The sequence below is a fragment of the Oryzias latipes genome, chromosome 3, assembly GCF_053564925.1.
Source record: "Oryzias latipes strain Hd-rR chromosome 3, Olatipes_Hd-rR_3.1".
Lineage (NCBI taxonomy): Eukaryota > Metazoa > Chordata > Actinopteri > Beloniformes > Adrianichthyidae > Oryzias > Oryzias latipes.
The window spans coordinates 25,284,283-25,304,703 of NC_136239.1; the positions used below are offsets into that span (position 1 = coordinate 25,284,283).

Consider the following 20,421-nt stretch of genomic DNA (forward strand, 5'->3'; position numbering starts at 1 on the left):
CCTACATTCTGTTTAGGGCTGCATGATATAAGGAAAACTCGCGATATGTGATATTTGAGATTAATATTGCGATAACGGTATAATTTGCGGTATATAAACAAATAACAAAATAACCAAAAACATAATTCCCATTTAATTGCAACAGTTTAAAAATTATACTCCAAATGATCCTCGTCGACATAGGTGACAAACATCTAACATAACAGACCTACATCCAATTGGTCAACAACGTGATTGATCAAATGCATAAAGGGATTTATTTGATTCGTTAAATGCTTCAAGTTACCTTGAGGTTGTATTAACACATTTAAGGTTTACGATTTATTGCGTTTTTCGCTGTCTTTTGCAATATGCATATTGCAGAGATATCGCCATAACGATAAATTTGAGGTATATTGTGCAGGCCTAATCCTGTTATTTATTAGCTATCTGCTGTTTTTAAATAGAGCTATGGTAACAAGGTAATTTCCCCTTTGTGGGATCAATAACGTTTCATTCTATTCTATTCTATTCTATTCTATTCTATTCTATTCTATTCTATTCTATACTGCTCTATTCTTAAATCCCTGAGGCTGAAAATTGTATAGGTAGCTCTTAAACATAGGTGTACTCCTGACATTCAATAAGAATGTACTTTTCATAATTTGGAAAAATTAGGAAAAATCTATTCGACTTTCCTTTTTTCAAGAATTTCGTCATTGTCTGACTTTTCTGTTCACTTTTGACTTGACAGCTCCAATAATGAATTTCATTATTATTAATCTGAAACTAATAGTTAATTAACCGCCTATTAGAGATGGAGTACTATCAGACAACAATAGTCGATTGCCTGGGTCCAACACTTTGAAGTTTTTGTTTAAACACATTTTTTCTTTCACCATGGGAATACATTGGTATTGAGCATCCGAAAAGCAGTTGGAAATTTGAATAACACATTTCAAGCTTATGATATTGTTTAAATTTCCTAATTTCATTTGTTTTAGATCTTTTGCCACAAGTGTCATAATTTAATAATAAAATAATGAGTGTCCATTTATAAGGTTTACCAAATGTGTTAATCATAAATAGACAATAACTTTAAGTTTTTGTTAAAGTATATTTAAGATCTTAGCAACCCTTAACCATTATTTGTGTGACGTCACCTTTTTTCAAGTTGTTCTTTTAATTCCCCACATGAGGGCACTCTTCGCTCCTTCAAGAGTGTTGTACCACAGCAAAAACCAGAAGAAGAATGCTCCTCTCATGTAAGTGTGCTTGCTGTGCGTTGTGGTTGCTTGTTGTTTTCATGTTTATTTGCCTTACAGAAAGACGCGCTGTCAGTTTATTTGATTTCGTATTAACTAATGCTATAGACTGTAACCTTTGTGCAAAAATACATTATGGCGGTTTTGTCTCATAAAGTACTCACAAAACGTCAAGGTTGTCAAGTTTCCCCCCCAGTTAGGACTCACTTCCGGTTTGAATTTTGAAAGTAACACCATAAAAACAAAAGTTTCACGTGTCTCATTGCTTCATCATTCATGACTTATATTATTTTAAAAACAAAACAAGGAAAACTAAAGCACTAATATTGACTCATCAGGCTTAGGTAAAGAATTTTATTCTGGTTATTTTAATTTCAAAATGGAAAGAACCATAATTTCCTCTAAAGCTAACGGGAGGACATGCAATAAAAATGTGGCATCATAACATTAGAAAAATAATTTGATTAAAAATAATAATAAATTCGTGTTTGTGGAGATACTGCTTTGGGTGTGTAAGTTTGAGGTGAAAGTTTCACTTACAACATGTTAAGGATGTGCAACATTCATCACTGTGAAGCAAATGCAAAAGAAAAAAAAAAAAAAAAACCCACCAGGAAATGATGTCTGCATAAATGTACTGATTACATCATTTTGCTTCTGTTTTTAGGATCTTCTAGTGTCTCCATTGGGATTTCTAACTGAAAAGGATCATGTTTAGGCAAAGATTGCCTTTCACGCAGTTGCTTTTGGCCACTGTGCTCGGGGTTGCGGGAGGCTTGTATATCTACAAACCTTATTTTGAGCCTGTACAGAAGATCTCAGGACAAGAAGACACAGATGTGCCGAAGAAACAGAATAAAACAGACTGAAGTAATTCATCGTGATAAAGAAATAAACAGACAAATGTTTGTGTCTTTATTTCAGCCACACTGCCTGTGTTGGACTCAAAGGCCATCATAAGATACTTTTTGAGAACGTGTGTATATTGAATAAAAATGTCTTAATTCAACATGACATGTGTAGAGCATACTTTAAGTAAATACCTTATGGCCTCTCCCTCTGCACACTTTGCAGAGATCGTCAGTCCATCACAATGAAACATAAAAGCCTCGTACTTTAACCTACTTCTACGGTCAGATAAGGATCACCGGTTCATGTGAGATTATGTGCAGAGGAATTAATGTCTTTTCTTACTAGCAATTAGCAAAACTTAGGCAAACAAGCAAAAACAAAGTATTTTTTTTTTAGCTTTACTTGTAAACACTGATATGTAATTATTAAATCTTGCAATGTTTGTACCAACACCAAACTTGAAAGAAGAATTGAAATGTTCTATCCAAGGTAAATTTTAAAGAATTTGAGTTAATATTGTTTGAAAATGTAAGCATTAAATGAATATGGCATTATAGAGATAAGCTGTTTGGATTGATAAAGAAATATACAGTTAAATGTATATAAAGTTATTTTCTCAATTTTCGTTGTGTTTTTCTAACTCTTACTATTACACTGAATCTACCATTAAGATGACAAAAAACTATAAATTTTTTTTCAAAGTAGGCAAACCCTACAAAATTAGCAATGGAACAAATACTGGATTTCTTCTACTGTATTGAAAAAAAATAATGCTATTTTAATGCGATGGTTGTATACCAGAGTGATTGCTTGTGCATTCATTATTTTAAGCTTTTATCAATACCTATCCAGTTTTCTATTAGGTACGTTGGAAGATGATGTGAATACCTGATGCATTCAATAAAACAACACAGCTATTGTTAAATGTCCCAAACCAGAGATAAAAATATTTCACCGCTTAACAAGTGTTAAATTGCTCTGTAGACTGCTATCATCCTGTTCATTGCAGTGGGTAACATTTAAGGTTGAAGAATAAAGTCATGTGCAAAGATTAATTATTATGAATTTTATTTATTTATTTGCTTTTGCTAACAACCATTTATTGGTTTAACAGCAATCACTTGTTAACAAATAATTAGTTCATAATTCATAAGAAATTTCTAATCAATTTATTTATTTTCTTTGTGTACTCCTTTACCATGGACATTTCTAAAATATTTTAGAAGGGAGATCAAGGAACCTTAGAGGTAACTAAAAAATTGCAAATTACATAAGTTTTTTTTTCATTCAGTATATCAGATTATTCAGCGTAACAATTTTATTTGTTGAATTTAAAACCAACCAATTAATATGGTTGTATTATTTATTCATCAAACTTTAACCAGTCAGATGGACTGACCCATGTGGGCCATCCTTGACGTGCTGCAGTTCCCGCCTGTACCGTCGGGAGGCGCTGTTTCTCAGCGCGGCCAGGCGGCAGTTGGTCTGAGCTCCGAGTAGATGCGGCTGCTCTCAAGTTCTCTGCTGGGCCAGAAAGGGACGCCGAAAGTCAAGAACTCCGTCATTTAGCTTCCATAAAGCCCGAAGCGGACAGTTGAGCGTTTTCTTTTTGACGACAGACAGCAGAGCAGCAACGCCCCGCGGCTGGTGAGTACTTTTTCTTTCAGGAAATGTCAAGAAATCAGCCCGTAGCATCTGTCAGAGGTTAGCAGGAAACTTTTTACTCGACTTGATGGTCTTGCTGGTATTTCTGCGCTTCCTTGAGAAACTGAAGAGCTTTGATATTTGGAAAACTTGAACCTGTTTCTCCTGAGCGGACACTTTTCTCGTTATTTTCTCAAGCAGCGAAATGACAAACCATCGTTACACCTTGCAAGCCACCAACATCTCTTCACGCAGGAGGTCATTTGACCAAACGGTCCAATTTTGAGAACAACATGTCTGAAAAAGTTTGAGAGTTTGACAGGACCCGCACTGCAGGCTAACTAAAATGTTTCCGGCGTCCCCCACATGAGGACCAGCTGAGGACCAATTGGTTTGGGATAATTGGCTGTTCAGGCCCGCATCTTTGCGTGCAAATGGATTTGGAGCGCCTCTTGTCTCACGTGTTTTTCTGTGCCTCCCTTTAAAAAAAAATAAAAAATGTACCCCCTCCCCCCAAAAAAGCACATTCACATTCTTGTTAATTATGTCACGTTGTATTTTGATAAGCTGGTGGTGCACATCCGGAACCCCCCTCCCTTGGCCGCCCACGGTGGCTCCTCCATTTATCTGTGACTTGGCTGCTACGTGGGTTCCGTCTTGCATGGGTGGGAGGGCTGGCAGCCGCGCTCGCCCCCTCCCTCTGTAAAATGAAGCAGGCAGAATAACATGAGTTTGACTAATCTTTATTTAAACATGGCTTAACATGGAAAGGATGTTACCAAGAGGTTTAAAACAACAGTTAACCACGGCAGACCAGAACCGTCAATCATTATAACTCACTTAATGGGTTTAAAATGTAAACATTGTTGGACTACAACATAATATCAAAAGTAAAGAGCACCTTTCACTTCTTAAAGACCCACTCGGATGCAAATGGTGGTTTGGTATTCTTGTGGCATTCTTCTCATGATGGAGGACATAATACATTAAGAGAATTAATATTAAAATTGCATTTCTGAGTATTATTTTATTCAAATTGTTGTGAATCAGGAGCAGATGAAAAAATGTCATTGGAAAAAGCTTTTAGGTGTGACGTAGGAGCTCCTACGGCAAGCCACAAGCTCCATTCCGATGCATCCAGTTGCAGACAAATGGATCCGTGTACGTCTTTGTTGTCCTCGTTCAAGCTGGTATCTAATTACAACTGGATGGCTCCCTGTTGCACAGGTAATGTTAGGTTGGGGGTGTAAGGGGCTGTAAGCTAGCAGGACAGAATGCAATCAGATGGATTTTGGGAAACTAGGACAGACTCAGGACTCAGCACCAACAGTTCCCAAAACTCAGAGACAAACTTCTAGTGAACTACTGCCGTCTGCTGAAACGGTCCTAGAAAATTACAGGTTTTCTGATTATGTCTTAAAATGGCATAATCATAATTAAAAGACCAATGGGACGCTTTTACCATAGATCAATAGAAAATTTGGAATGTGACTATTTTAAAATGTTAACACTTCAATTTTAAATTCTAGTTTTGCATCTGAATTCGTTTTCCTTTTTGCAATTCTTTTAAGATTGTTGAAAGATTCTTTCTAATTTTTGAGAAGCACTTTCTATAAATGAGTTCTCATCTTACAAATCTGTTGTATTTTATTGAACTTCCATTTGTCATTGGAAATAAAAATGGAATATTCCTGACCTTTGACTGAACAGTCACTTTATTCATTTAAGTAGGAGTCATCAGATGAACCCGCTGTTAAATTGATCATCGCTTTCATACTGATCAGCTGATGTCGTTTTCTGTTCGGAAATACATCAGTCAGTCTGAATTTATCTAACACTTTCCTCTGTATTTTAGCCATTTTATATCAGGAATGCTTTCTATATACTACAGGTTATTCATAATCCCCATTGATAGGCTCATTTTTGTCTTTCTAGCTTGAAAGCTGCTTGTGTAAAAAAAAAAAAAAAATCATAATTTTAAATTTTTTTCGAGCTGCAAACTAAACAAGCTAACATGCTTAGCACATGTTACCTTAACAGGAAACTCATGAGACATTTGGCCATGTTTTTCTAAAGAAAAAAACCGTCTCCGACAAACTTCCTCAATAGCTGAGAAGGTGATCCTTGCACAAGACTGTTGCCACTTTTGTATGTAGATAAACTAGTTTATTTGCTGTACAGGTTCATTCAACTGAACCAGCTTCAGGTTAGAGCAGTTTATGTATGAAAAGAATTAGGGTCTTGAGGGCCCTTCCAGCTTATAATATATCCAAATTTATGGCCTTTTTTTCTAATGTCACGTGCATCACGTCGGCCACGTCTTTGATCAGTGGAGTAGCACAAATTGGGCCATGATTGTCAAAGGAAAGCATATCTTAAGTAGCAACGGCTGCACTTCCCTTTTTGTTTTTTGCTCAGCTCTGTAAAAGATCTCATTCTGTCAGTAGAGCGTTTATTTTTCTCAGTTATGACACGACAATGAAGCGAGGCAAGATTCTTTTTCATAACTCATTTGTCACGGTGCCTTTGGAACACGTCTCATACAAAGGAAACGTCTGATTAGATTGATAATCTGCTAGAATATGCTGAGGCAGTCTTCCCTCCGACAGTGTGGTTTTGCTGTGCTGTGCTGCCGTTGTGACGTGTTTTCACCTAAGCAGAAGTACTGGACCCTGTCAATAAAGAAGATCTGAGTTTAACTAGTAGATTGATCAATAAGCTGTCAAATCAGATCCAAATGTTGATACTTTAATTCACGTGAAGTTGTTGAGATTTCCATTTTTCTGTCTGCTGCTTCACTGTTTATTACCAATACTACCAACTAGATTTTAACAGTGTGATGTTATTCAAATAGGTATTACACTCATAATACTAGTTTCAGGTGACAATTTTCTATTCACTAAAATGACAAGGTGTGAAAAGTTCTCCTGCCTGAAAATAAATCCCATTCAAAACTCATCTTCATGCAGCAACTATTGTTTTATACAGGATTATTTTTTGTTTTTTGTTTTTCTGACTTTTAGGGTTTTCTCTTTTTTCTTGTTTCTTTGACTGCTTTCTTTAAAATGCTATACATTTGTCAGTATATGCAACAGTTTAAAGTCCCACTCCCATCATCTTTTGATCTATTGTAAAAGCATGCCCAGTGGTCTTTTAGTTATGATTTTGCCATTTGCAGCCAAAACCTAAAAACGTGTCGTTTTTCAGGACATGTTTCCTGCAGAGCCGCTGGAATTCATTAGAAATTTGTCTCTGAGTTGTGGGCGGGACTGTTTGCACCGAGCAACTCCGCTCCCCTTCCCCTCCCCGTTGCTAAGAGCTCATAGCAGGGAGCTTGTGGTCCGCCCAGTGTTTTCTACATCACAAAAATGTTTTTTTTTTTTAAACAGCCTTTTTTCATTCGCTCCTGATTCACAACAATTTGAAGTAGGCGAGGGTCATTTTAGAGAATCATTTAAGTTATGTTGACTGTTATTTAAAACAAACTGTTGCAGTGAAATGTAGATGATGTTTTTGGATGTTATGCTATTTTTTTCATGTATCATAAGTTACATCGTCATTGAAATATTGATCATTATTATCACAAATTGCGAGTTTTCCTCATATCGGGCAGCCCTGATTTTAATAAAGAAATACTCAGAAATTTAAGTTTGAGCCTAATTTTGGCTATGAGTCTTCCAAATGCCATAAGAACATGTTAAAAACTCCAAAACAGGATTTTCTACAGAGTGGAGCTTTAATGAATAATATGGGTCTTGCTGCCAAATGACTAAATTGATTTGATTTTGTTTAACAATTGGTTTAATTCAGTTTCCAACTCTGTAGGATTAAATTAAACAGATTTTTTCCCGAACTTTATATCAATTTTAATAAAACTTTTTTTGTTTTTGTTAGATTATTAAAAAAACTGAGCTACATTTACAAGAACTAAAAAAATAAATTAAATACTAACAGAAAATCTTTTTTTTTTCTGCCTAAAAACACCATAAATAACGGATAAAAGAAAATGATTTCATGGATGTCATGAATCAATGTTATATTGTCAAAGTGCAAATTGATAAAACTTTTTCTTTTAATTCCAAAACATATTTACTGTGCTGTTTTTAGTTTGACCGGCTTTATTTAGCAAAAATGTCTAAGTTGTGGAATAAACCTGAATGTGAAATAGCTGTGGTGACATTTCCTGTTCCTGACAACAGATTTTTGGGTTGATCCACAGGAGAAGTTTTAGTTTAAAAAAAAAAAGTCTTTAAATATCCTAAACAAATAGAAATGAGTCTCAAACCTCTAAATGGGATTTCATGAAATGCTCTTCAATTCAGTTTTGTTGGCAGCCATGTTGGGTTCAGTGGGGAGGAATTGATTCATGTCATCAGGAAAGTCCTGTGGAGTGGGTTAGTCATCGTAGTTGGCATCACATCAGAGCTTTCCCATAACAGACTCCTACATTGACTGTAAGAGGACTGAAACTCGTTTGTGTGGTGATGTCTTGCTTGTAAGCGATTGCATCGTGGTGCAGTATTAACGTTATTGGTGCAAACTCCACGGGTTTGCATTGCGGCTAAACAAAGTCAAGTTTTGTGTCGAGATGGGACCTCACCTCTTTGCGGGGGTTATACTGTGAATAGAAACAGCTTAGACGTTATTACAAATAAATATACTGCCTAAGGTAGGAATGGGGTTTATAAAAATGAACGTGCTGATGAAATTCAATTGGAAAATTCAATATTCACTCATAAATCTTCTTTTATCTGGCAAATACAGATTTTCAGTTAGTTTATTGATTTACAATTTTATCAATGTAAGCATTCGTTCAATAGATCACTGACAAATCAAATCCTGAAAGAAAAGTTGAATCATGAATTTGTAAACCAAAGTGAATTGTCGAGATTCAGTAGTTTGGCTGGGATATTTTGGGACGTGGAACAGCCAGAAGTGGGCGGAGCCATGTTTGACCTAACTTTGCTGCATTCAGTCAATGGCTGCAAAGGACAGAGTGTTTGTTTTCCAGCAGTCTTCGCCCTACTTACTGCTGATCACCTGGATCAGGTGTGTTCTGCCATGAAGACGCTGCAAGTGAAGGCAGGGGGGGGGGGGGGGGCTTAATGGGATTCTTCTGAAGTATGCAGTATGAACTATGTGACAGATTTATATAAAATTAAACTAACAAAACACCTTTAACTTTTTAAGGCTGAATGTGTTGTAGAGCTCACTTAGCCTTGTATGCAAGAAAAGCTGTGCAGTGGAGCAAATGAAACGTTTTTGAAAACATTAAAAGAAAATCTGGAAAATTCAAAACTGATGATTAGAAATGCTTTTACACTAGAAGTGAATCACATTGGAGATAAATGCCTGTTAGAAGAGCTTTGTTGATGCCAAACTTGATCCAACTTTTAATCTTTATTGAATCAAAACAGGTTTGTCTGCAGAGATGCAAATCTTGCAGTTGTGGGATTTGCACGTTGTAACTTTCTGTTTATGGCGCCGTGAAGCTTGCTGCCATGACTTCCAGCACATTTTTCATGGATCTGGATTCTGCATGAAACCCCAATCCGCTTATAGTTCTCGATGAAAGGTTAGGGGGCGAGACAGGAATGCAGGGCTTGTCTGGCTCTGGTCAGCACCAACCATGTGATTTGGCTTTGCTGCTTTTTTTAGGTTTTTCCTGCAGTTATTGAAGCATTGCAAAAAGTTACATCAAGTGTTTCATATTTCCTTGAGTTAGTCACAGCCTTGTGATGCTTTACATTTTGTTCAGGCAGATTTAAATCCATTCTTAATCCATAATACCTAAAAGTTTGAATGTAAAGCTTGGCATGTTGCAGTAAACTGAGATGTGTTGTTTTTTTTCATTCGTTTATTAATATTATTTAAAAGAGGATTAGTGTTTCCTCAGGCAATGATTGTGCAAAATATTTCCACACATTTTTGTTCTCTGTCATTTTAAAGAAGTCCTTTTTATGAAGCTGCTGCTCCTCTTTCCTCTCAAAGTGCTACATCTGCCTGTAGAATTACAAGAGAATGTTTTTTTCTATTTTAAAGTATTTAGAAAAGGCTGGAATAACAAATGGAAATCTTTACCACTTTTTTAATAATTTTGTTGTTTCCTTTTGTTTACATTTCGATTGAGGATTTCCTATGTCTTCTGCTAGGTTACTGACCATGTCGGTTTGTGTTTGTTTGTAACAATCCTAAAATGTAGAAATCAAGGATTCAGCATGTCTGATGGGGAGTACGACTACCTCATCAAATTCCTAGCTCTGGGGGACTCTGGTGTGGGAAAAACCAGCTTCTTATACCAATACACAGATGGCAAGTTTAACTCCAAGTTCATCACTACAGTGGGAATAGACTTCAGGGAAAAAACTGTGGTAAGTTTGATGCCTTTTGATTGCTGCAGGTGCTGGTTTTGCTGCAGACTGCCAGCTCAGCTGATGTTGTAACAGAAGCTTTAGATATGACTAATGTTGGTGCAGGCACCACCCTCCTGAAGAATAAACACTTACCTTCAGTGCTGTGTTGACTTTCTTCTTACCTTATTGCTACTAATCTCCACTTCTAAAACTTTTTCTAAAATATTTCAAAATCCTGCAAAACACTTCAGGAGTGAATTTACATCAGAGCAGTGTTTTTCAAATTTATGATAAGAAAATACAATTTTTTTTTATCACGTTTGCTACACTTCAAGAAATATTTCATGGTAAATTTTGTTTACTGCGTTGGACTTAAACAATCTGCCAAAAATAATGTTCTACACACAAAATTGGTTCTTTTGACTGCTAGATTCCAAAGTATAGTAATCTTTTTTAAAAACCATAGAACATTATTTGAATATAGTTTTTTTTTTCTATATTTGGTTGCTAACATCTGTGTTGAAGATATTTCCCAAACATTTGCCCTCTTGAGTTGTTATGGCAGTGTCTTGAGATAAATGTTGTTATATTTTTATTGTCCAATCTTGTAGGATTACAAAAATGTGTACCATAAGTATAGGAATCAATAGTTAAATGTATAAACGATACAGGACGGTCTGTTATCACGGCCATATTTATGTTTTTTGCCATTTAATCCTTTTTTTCTTTGAATTCTTCAATTTGTGTAGAAATATTAGGATTTTTTATTATAGGTTTATATGATTGCGTCTCATTTTTTTTTTTCTCTGTGCAGAAGAACCTTCAAATCTGAATTTTTACTAAACATCTGACGTCTTTGGTTTTTGTTTCCCTACAGCTGTTTCCTCCCACAGGTTCAGGCGGAACATCCAGTAAAGGACAGAAGATCCACTTGCAGCTGTGGGACACTGCAGGGCAGGAGAGGTTCATGGACTTCTTTTCATACTCGCATTCTGAAGAACTTTCTGAATCCTCCATATCGGTTGTGAATTATTCCTATTTTGTTTCAGATTCCGAAGTTTGACGACGGCTTTTTTTCGAGATGCTATGGGTTTCCTCCTCCTGTTTGATCTGACAAACGAACAAAGCTTCCTCAATGTCCGAAACTGGATGAGTACGTCTGACGATGTCCAAACTCAGAATTGAAAATAGTTTCCTGAGCTGCTGCTCTGCTCCTCATCAGTCCATCATGTCCTTCTTGTTTGTGTTCTGAAACGGAGACCTAAACACCTGATTGTTGCTTTCCAGGTCAATTACAGATGCACGCGTACTGTGAAAACCCAGACGTGGTTCTGTGTGGCAACAAGTGTGACCTGATGGATCAGAGAGCCATCAGTGAAGACGAGGCTCGTGAGCTGGCAGAGAAATACGGGTATCTCAGTCTGGATTTAATCCGTTCGCACTTAAACCTCTCCCTTAAACGTTTGTCAAGAGGGCTGTGGCGCTGTGTTTGCCTAACCTTGAACAGCAAGACTAAATTTGTCCTCCTTCAAAAGCAAATATTTGCTGACGTAAAATATCCTGGTCTAGTACTTTTTAGCCACACCTGAGAGAACTTTTATAACTTAAAAATATCTGTTTGCTAGCAGCAACACTTTTTTTGTTGTTGTGTTTAAACATTGTTTTTTTCTTTTTTTTTAATCATAAAACTAACTGGGACTGAAGTTCAGAAGAGCTAAAATAAAATTCCCTCTTGGAATAAATGTGTTTAAAATAGTAAAGATGAAACGAGTGCATCAATTCTTGTTGTGGTTTTTGCATTCACGCAGAATACCGTACTTCGAGACGAGTGCAGCAAATGGACAAAACGTCACAGAGGCTGTGAGAATCCTGCTGGATCTTATCATGAGGAGAATGGAGCACTGCGTCGACAAGTCGTGGATCCCAGACGGGACGGTTCGACCCAACGGACCCAATCACCAAGACATCCCAGAGGCTCCTGACAGGGGAAAGTGTGCCTGTTGAAGATTAAAAAGTGGGAGTCTATACAGTATGTTTGGCTTGATGACAGTCCACCTCTTCATCATGATCTGTACCATTTCCTTCATGAAAGTACATCATACTCGCTGTAAAAGGTGCTCTGATAAGCCTACCAGTACAGAAGTGAATGTTGTTTTTCGTGTGGGAATTTCATTTTATTCCCCTTTATTCAGTAATATACTTTCTTTCCAATGATTCCTGCATATGGGTTGTTTGTGGGGCATATTTATTTGTAAAAATACCTGATGTACAATTCCTCTCTGTTCATAATGCTGAATGTGCTCTCAGAAACAGACTGTCTTCCACAGATTGGTGAACGCACACGTCTGAGTGATAACATTTATCTGCAACCAGACAACTAACAGATCAGCGATTGTTCCACTAAAGCTTTGCTAAATGTTTTCCTGGATGCTGTGGTTTTATCGATGCCTCCCCCAGTGAACATGCGCTTCATAGTTTTCACCTCGTTGTACTGCAGCCCTTTTTCCTTTTGTAAATGCTTTATGAAATCAACAATTGTTCTGCAGTTTTCTGAAATTCAAGTAAAAAATGTAGCAAGAACTGAAAAAATTAATGTATGTGCTAAATTCCAAATGTATATGTATTTAATATTATAATAGTCCACTAGAGGTTTGGGACGCATTTTTGATTTGCTTTCTTTTAAATCATAATGTAATTGTACCTACTATATTTAATTAACACTGTGCCTTTATATGAAAACAGGCTAAATATCAATATTATTCATAGTTAAGTTAGGTGAAATGCATAGTTCCTATTTATGATAATTATGTGCAATTTAATACATTTAAATGATTATACACTCCCTTCAATGTTTTACAGATTTATCATGTTTTCAAATGAAATGTCAGCAGACTGTTTTATACTGAAATAAAAATTTGTATGGAAAGAATTTTTAATGTTACAAGTTAACTCTGATGCTTTTCAGATGGTGTTCAAGAGCAGCCACAAGTTTCTTTTTTTCCAATCTATTAAAATAAATATTTGTAAGGCCATCACTAGAAATCTGTGCCATTTGATTTAGACTGAAGTACATTGTGTTGTCAGCAGTGCCATTTTTCAAATGCTGAATGTGTAAATTGTTTCCAAATAAAAATGTGTATATATCTATTACCTCAAATGGATTTTTATTATTTTTAATGAATGCTTGAATTGTGTAGTATCTCACCAAAAAGAAAAACAAAGGTGGTGGGGTTAATTTCACTAAAAATAAAAGAAATTTCCGAATCATATATTCATTTTTGGAAGAGGGTTTTATTTCCTAAGGAGTTAATATAGTACCATTCCATTTCCTTAAGTTTGTCAGCCTTTGGATCTTTACTACCTTCAAGTTGACCTTCAAGTCAACAAAGTTGGGCTGCTTGTAATTCTAGCAGCATTCCACGAGGGGGCAGCACGTTTGGAACCTCTCCTGTTTAGTCGGCGAAGAAGAACAGCAAGCTTCAAACCAAAACAGTCTTGTCTGTTTTTCCAGGTACCGTTAACGATTTCATACATCGTAGTTTTCATAATTATTGGTATATTGAAAACGAAAGAGAATAGTTTTTAATGTAAGCCACACTGACGTTTGTTGCATTAACTGCCTATAATTATATGCGTGAGGTAAACATTTTCATTTTGCTAAATGACAGTTTGCTATCGCTAGTACAGTACCAACATATATTACTTGACAAGTTGTTGAAAACGTAATGAAAAAATAGTTTGTTTGCTTTTGTCGCATCGTTCTTCTCCGTAAGTAGGTTAAAAAATACATTTTAAACTTTTTGATATATTTTGTTGCTACTAACTTTGCAGAACTTTATGAGATATAAATCAATTAAAAATGTGATAGCTCCTCCATGGAAGCTGTGACAGACTTTGCTGTCAGTATGACCTGACAAACACGTGATTTAGAGAACTGTGTTCCGTGTCAGCCTCTGAACACAATAAGGATTAATGTTCCTGTACAGAACCATAAGGGTCATATGCATAAATGTTAAGGGTGTTAAGATTCATTTTCACAATGATTCGATTCTATATTTGTGGATGTCGATTCCATTCACTTTTCGATTTTCGATCTGATTCACTGAGCTAAAATTCACCCAGAATATCTTTTGCCAAAAATTCCACCAGTGTGACTCTGAAATAAATATCTGGTACTGAACAGTGCAGGTGAAGTTTTCCAGATGCCTCGTACTTTCTTGTAAGATAATCAAGTGTAAATTAAATATGCATACAAACAAGAAAACAAGAATTAATTGCAATTCCATTCACAAGTGATGGCATTTTTTTTAAATCATAGAAACCAAAAGCACTGTTTTTTATATTATAGTAAAATAAACCTACCATGTCTCAAACCATATGGTATTTTCCTATTTTGATTCTATTATCGATTTGTCTCATTTTGAAAGGATTTTTTAATGGTCTTGGTCAATTTGATTCAATTCTGTCTCAGACAAATCAATCTGGTTCAGGAATAGAAATCAATTCATTGATTAAGCGATGAATTGTTACACCCCTAATAAATATATGTTTACTTTTGCAGGATGCCTTTCCAATTTTGCCCCCAGTGTGGGACAAAGTTGCAGCCTGGTTACAGATTTTGTCCATCATGTGGTGAGAAACTTTCTTGGGCGGCTGAAGACTTTGGACCGGGAAGCTCCACTGCTTCCACAAAAGCAGAAGTGGAGACAGCCATCACTAAAACAAACCTTGCTGCAAGAAGTTGTAAGCTTACGGAAAATAAGGGTTAGTGCAATTGCATTTTGGACTAAAACAAAAAAAAAAATCAATTCCTTTCGTCTTCATGTGGTTGCAGATCTTAACTATCTGTCTTTACTCAACAGTGCAGGAGGACATCGCCTCCATGAACGTTTCACCTCGCCCTCCACTGCGAAAGACCCGTAAATCGCTGCGCCTGGACAAAGATCCCACCCCCCTAGTGCTACCCAGCGCTCATCCTGCCATAGTTGAAGGTAAAATGATCTGCAGAATAATTATAGTTTTTATTTAGGCTGCTGGCAATAGAGGCCAAATCTTGGAAGACGTTACATGACCAAACTCAGAAGTTACTGTGCCTGTTTAAACCTGCCAATTCAAATCACTGTTACACTTCTTGAATCCAAAAAATGTGCACTAACGTTTATTTGCATCAACAGAAACTGGCACTATGAAAGCCAAAGTTGAATTTGAACCAACCATAGATGTTTCACCTTCTCGAGGAAAGTGCACTCGATCAGGTAAACTAAAGGTAAACACAACATGTATTTCTTCGTTCCTACATACATTTAATTTACATTCTTTTCTTGACACTCTGTAGGCAAGGGAAAGGCCAAAATGTCCAGCCCTCCTAAGAGACAAGCAGAAGAGCCTCAAAACCTGTGTGATAAAGGAAGCGGGGCAACACAGGGACCTGCAGTCGATGCTGCTTCACCTGTTTCCTCACCAGTCATCAAGTCTCCTTTAAAAGGTAGGGCAGAACCTGATGAATAAACATGCATGTTTTTATTTACCAGACAATAGTATCAGTCTCAGATTGACATAAAAACCCTAACAAACCTGAACCACATTGATGAGAGATGCGTTTCTTAGGTACAGAGAAAGAACGCTAAGCATGACACATGACAGAAACAAAGTCCAACATCCAAAACAAACACAAAAACCAAACTTAAAAAAGAACTGAATGTTACTGTACTGAATCCAATCTGTGAATCTGATTAAACCAATGTAGCCCTAAGCCAGCTTTTTTTAAAAATCTAGATTCTTTTTGTTTTTTGGCTTCCAGTTTTCATTTTCCTTGCAGTGCAGTGTGTTATAGAGCTCACAATTGGGTGAAGCAGTGTTGTTTGAGCAGAAAGGAGCTTTCCAGTGTGTAGATTTAAACAGAGTCTGCCCCTCCTTCTCTCCTATCTCTGAATTTTTTTACAATTTGTTTGTAATTGAATTTGCATTTCACAATATTTTCTGGATCATTTTCTCTTAATTTGAAGAGGTGATTGTCTGCATTCTGAATGTGTTGTGTAACTTTGCTGCCTCTGTTTCCCTGGTAACAAGGGTTTATGATAGATCTAAGAGTTTTTTATTATTAGGTTGATTCCTTAGTTTAATACTTATTCACAGAAACATTTTTTAAAATATATTTTAGTAGGTTCTAATTCAGCCTGAATAATTTCCCAATGTCAAAATGATGGTGACAGCGAGGAGTAAGAGGGCGAAGCACGCCGTCGCAGTGGAGCTGCTGCAAGAATGCGAGGAGGTGACCGACATGACGGGAAAGAAGTGGAAGCTGCAGAGGCTGCTCAGTCAGAGTCCAACAGAGCTTCTGTATGAAGGTGATACTATGAGAAGACTGTAATATTTCAGTGCTCTTTTCTTAGAAATGCACATTTCATCGTTTTGGGATACACTGGGAAACCAATCAGCTTCAGCTTTTATTTATTTTTTTATTTTTTTTACAAACAAAAAAACTCTGCACTTTTTCTTAGGGTTTGGACTGAAATGAATGTGTTTGTTTAAGTAGCTTCATTAGTGGCAGATTTAATGATCACAAACAGCATAGAAAAATGATAAATAAGGCTTATTTGTCTTAACAGAGTCATATTTTTGTTTCTTTCAGTGTTACGCCCCAACTCAAAGGAATCACACATCCTAAAACTGGTCAGCACAAATTCTTCAGATCTTTTTTAAATGAGAATTTTTGTCTGATGCTTCTTTGACTTCCTCTGTTGTTTTAATTTTAGGGAGCTAAAGAAGGAAAAATCTTTAATGAGCAGAACTTTCTGCAAAGAGCTGCCAAACCTGCTGCTGGTAATTGTTCAGTTTGTTGACTTTTTTTATTTTATTCTTGTTGTCCCTTTCTGTTCTGATCTTGGTGAATAGTAGTCTTACTTAGAGAAGGTGCCCCATCACATCGGTTTGATCAGTTAGATTTTGGGATTGGTTGTTTTTGTAGTTGACAAATGGCTCAAACAAAACAAGATGGATTTTCTTGGAATTCCTTCCTGTGCTGGTTTTGGTCTACATGCAGATTCATACAGGTATGACTTCATGACCTTTTTACTCATTTTTTATGAACATGTCACACTGAGGTTTTTCTCTTTACCGTGCAGGTTTCTTATTTTCCCCGACATGGGGCGCTCTCTCCACTCTGTCATTGAGAAAGAAAACAAACCTCTGTCAGAGAGCGTTGTTCTTCAGCTGGCCTGTAGAATAGTGAGTGTTCTCCTGGATGTCTGCTTGTCAGGTGGCCTTCATGACTCAGGAAATCGAGTATAAATGGAATTATTTGCTTTTCCAGCTGGATGTGCTGAGGTTCATCCATTCGAATGAGTACGTCCACGCAGACATTAATGCAGAAAACATCTACATCAAACCAGGACAGGATGCACAGGTGATTTTTGTTAAAGGGCTCAATAGACCTAAAAAAAAATTACTTTGTGCTGTTTTTTTTCTCTCTTAAATGTATTAGATAATGTTGTTTCTCTTTTTAATACCAGACCAGAATCCTCTAACGAACATGTTTCCTACATGTTCTGTCAGGTGTACCTGGTAGGATACTGCCACGCCTTCAGGTACTGTCCTGGAGGAAAACATGTGGAGTACCGGGAAGCCAGCAGAACGCCGCATGAAGGCGCCCTGCCATTCATCAGCGTGGACGCACACAAAGGAGCAGGTGCACCCCCCACGTAGCATAAATCTGACTCTATAAAGTCCCAGACCAATCATCTTTAGATCTTTTTTAAGAGCATTCTAGGTGGTCTTTTAATGATGATTATGCCATCTTTTTGCCAAAAATCTGTGTCATTTTCGAGTATATAGTATCTGTAGAGCAGCAGCAGCAGTTCATTAGAAATTCATCTCTGAGCTGTGGGCGGGACTGTGTGCAGAGTAAGCCCACCCTCACATCCTGTCATCCATTTTTTTAGGCGCTCTCTCACTAGGTTAAAGCCAGTGCAACAAAAATGGCGAGCAACATTGGAGTTGGGTTTTCCAGCCAGTACAGTTTTGAGCCAGATTTCAGCTCAAACAAGGAAAACAAAGACATTCGTGGATCTACCGGTAGTCGTCTACAAGTGGATGCATCAGAATGGAGAGGAGCAGCTTGTGGCTCGCCGATTGTAGCATCTAAGTCACACTTGCAAGCTTTTTCCAACGGCATTTGTGGGTCTGATCTTGATTCACAACCATTTGAATAAAGAAATTCTCAAACGCAATTTTAAACTTATTTTTTATATATTTCCTCCATCATCAGAAAAATGCCACAAGAGCATGTTAAAAACACCAAGAACAGTTTTATAGTGGGTCTTTGACCTCATGAATATGGAATCCCTTTAGTCCAACCTTAGCTGATGCAGTTTTCTTCTCTTAAGCTGTGTCACTCAGACACTCAGATTTCAGTGATGCAGACATGATCCCATGTTGATCATCAAACTGCAGACTTTTTTTACTGAACTGTAACCTCTGCTGCATTTAGCGGAATAACCTTGTTATTGTTTGTTAAGATAGTTTTAGTTTTTTGGTGGTGTGAGGGAAACTGCTCATGAAAGAAGCCGTTGTAGCATAGATGCTGTCGCTGGTGTGTTTCAGGTCCGTCTCGCCGCAGTGACCTGCAGTCTCTGGGTTACTGCATGCTGCACTGGCACATGGGGACGCTGCCGTGGATCGAACTCGCTCAGCCAGAACAGGTGGCCGTGCAGAAACAGAGGTAGCTGTAACAGGAGTGTCCTTTTTGAATGATTCCGATTTCTGTTGCATTTCTTTACATTTTGAACTTACTGACCCATGACCACTGGAATAAAAACGTTTAAATGCAGGTACAGACAGGATGTAGATGCCCTGTTGAGGCACTGCTTTGGGAAGAAGAGAGTTTCCAGTAAGTTTTTTTTTTTTCATAGCATGTAGCAGAGGAGGCGATCCACTGCTTGATGATCTGTTTGTGTTTCACTGCACAGGTGCGTTTCACACCTACCTGAAGTCTGTGATGGCCCTGGAGTACTCTGAGGAGCCCAACTACTCCTCACTGAAGAATGGCCTCAGTGCAGCTTTACATCAGCTGGGGGGGTCAGTGGAGTCACCTCTTAGTTTATAGGTGAGAATCAACAAGTCAAATATATTTCATTTGCAAACAGATTAAAATTCCTTGTTTCATCCAGTTTTACATTCAAATTATATTGTATGTTTTATAAGGACGAGTTATCTACCAAAATTTAAATATTTCTAAAATGTATGATCCTCTAAACCAGGGGTCTGTAACCTTTAACGTTAAAAGAGCCATTTAGGTCCGTTTCTTACGGACCAAAACCCAGATGGAGCCACGAACTCCCATGTTATTGTTTAGAAAATATACTTAACTTGTGTTTTTGTGGTCATTAAGCCCTCCATTTAGAAAATGTAGCTTTGAGATATTTACAATAGTATATCAATGTTATATTTTTCCTATATATAAATATTTTATTTTACTCTTAACAGCAGCATTTACAAGTTCCTTTTAAAAAAAGATACACCCTGTGTCAAGTAAGATCCTCCAGCTGCAGCAGATTTACTTGAATTAAAAATGCAGGAAAGTCAAAGATAGTATTTTCTATCATTATAACTTAAATAAATGTAAATACAATTCTATATTGCAGTGCTGCAGAACATACTGTGTGTTTTTTTAATAATATTCCACCACAAAACCTAATAAACAAAAGAAGTAAAACTGCAAAAATAATGTATTTAATATTTGTCTTTGACGCCAAAGAGCCACAGCGGAGGAATAAAAGAGCATGTGACTCTGGAGCATTAGGTTGCAGAGCCCTGCTCTAAACGTACTAATTTGACATCTAACCTTTTATCTTAAATTAACTTAATAAATATTTTTTAAAAAGCTTTTCATTTCTAATAATATTGTTTCCTCCACAGAAATCAAGTGGGATTTGTTTTTACTTGCAGGGTCTCTTCCCTTCAGGATGAATGTGGACATATGTAGGTAATGGATGGGGTTGAGATCTTATTTCTTGGGTTTATTCAGCGATGATTCTCAGGAAACTGCACTGCCGATTTTAACACTGATGAAAGTGGAGTTCATGTTGTCGCTGATGCTGTTGTTTTATCCACACATTAGTTCAATGTTCTTAGAAAGTTTGTACGATTTTAGTCATTCTTTTACGAGTTCATGTTGAACTGATGAGGCTGTTTTTATAAACTCATCTTAACATGTGAATTACTTTAAATAAAATGGCTTTTATCTGTTTAAAAAATGTGTTTACACTCTTTAAAAAAAACGTTTTTCCTTAAAAACCAACACTTATGCATCAATAAAACCACAAACGAGA

The 20,421-nt window shown here is 36.8% G+C and overlaps 3 protein-coding genes across 7 annotated transcripts; all 3 read left to right on the top strand.

Moving 5' to 3' along the window:
• The first annotated feature begins 1,172 nt into the window (after positions 1-1,172).
• Positions 1,173-2,253, top strand: pigbos1 (PIGB opposite strand 1). Its single transcript, XM_020714400.3, has 2 exons — positions 1,173-1,244; positions 1,912-2,253. Exon 2 carries the CDS (start codon positions 1,955-1,957, stop codon positions 2,111-2,113), a length of 159 nt encoding a protein of 52 aa, XP_020570059.1. The 5' UTR covers positions 1,173-1,244; positions 1,912-1,954; the 3' UTR covers positions 2,114-2,253.
• Positions 2,254-3,486: 1,233 nt separating this feature from the next.
• Positions 3,487-13,250, top strand: rab27a (RAB27A, member RAS oncogene family). Its single transcript, XM_004067187.5, has 6 exons — positions 3,487-3,743; positions 9,943-10,111; positions 10,971-11,056; positions 11,143-11,246; positions 11,381-11,504; positions 11,902-13,250. Exons 2-6 carry the CDS (start codon positions 9,959-9,961, stop codon positions 12,095-12,097), a joined length of 663 nt encoding a protein of 220 aa, XP_004067235.1. The 5' UTR covers positions 3,487-3,743; positions 9,943-9,958; the 3' UTR covers positions 12,098-13,250.
• A 216-nt stretch (positions 13,251-13,466) lies between these two features.
• On the top strand, positions 13,467-20,346 carry vrk3 (VRK serine/threonine kinase 3). Of its 5 annotated transcripts, none has more exons than XM_011491498.4 (16): positions 13,467-13,604; positions 14,655-14,857; positions 14,956-15,084; positions 15,268-15,348; positions 15,429-15,578; positions 16,306-16,440; positions 16,725-16,765; positions 16,849-16,915; positions 17,061-17,145; positions 17,218-17,320; positions 17,406-17,498; positions 17,648-17,780; positions 18,695-18,812; positions 18,922-18,980; positions 19,060-19,196; positions 20,009-20,346. In XM_011491498.4, the coding sequence occupies exons 2-15, from the start codon at positions 14,656-14,658 to the stop codon at positions 19,194-19,196; spliced, it is 1,533 nt and encodes a 510-aa protein (XP_011489800.1). In that variant the 5' UTR covers positions 13,467-13,604; position 14,655; the 3' UTR covers positions 20,009-20,346. The 5 variants fall into 5 exon arrangements, with proteins under 5 accessions (XP_011489800.1, XP_078800645.1, XP_020570076.1 ...); XM_078944519.1 differs by having other exon boundaries at positions 20,039-20,346; XM_020714417.3 differs by having other exon boundaries at positions 13,590-13,680.
• Positions 20,347-20,421: the final 75 nt, after the last annotated feature.

Excerpts from the sequence above, each read along its gene's own strand:
- pigbos1 (XM_020714400.3), top strand. The coding sequence starts at position 1,955 with ATGTTTAGGCAAAGATTGCCTTTCACGCAGTTGCTTTTGGCCACTGTG.
- rab27a (XM_004067187.5), top strand. The coding sequence starts at position 9,959 with ATGTCTGATGGGGAGTACGACTACCTCATCAAATTCCTAGCTCTGGGG. Across the intron at positions 11,057-11,142 it reads GACACTGCAGGGCAGGAGAG|ATTCCGAAGTTTGACGACGG; the intron begins GTTCATGGACTT and ends ATTTTGTTTCAG. Across the intron at positions 11,247-11,380 it reads CAATGTCCGAAACTGGATGA|GTCAATTACAGATGCACGCG; the intron begins GTACGTCTGACG and ends GTTGCTTTCCAG.
- vrk3 (XM_020714417.3), top strand. Across the intron at positions 15,349-15,428 it reads AGGAAAGTGCACTCGATCAG|GCAAGGGAAAGGCCAAAATG; the intron begins GTAAACTAAAGG and ends GACACTCTGTAG. Across the intron at positions 18,981-19,059 it reads TGGGAAGAAGAGAGTTTCCA|GTGCGTTTCACACCTACCTG; the intron begins GTAAGTTTTTTT and ends TTCACTGCACAG.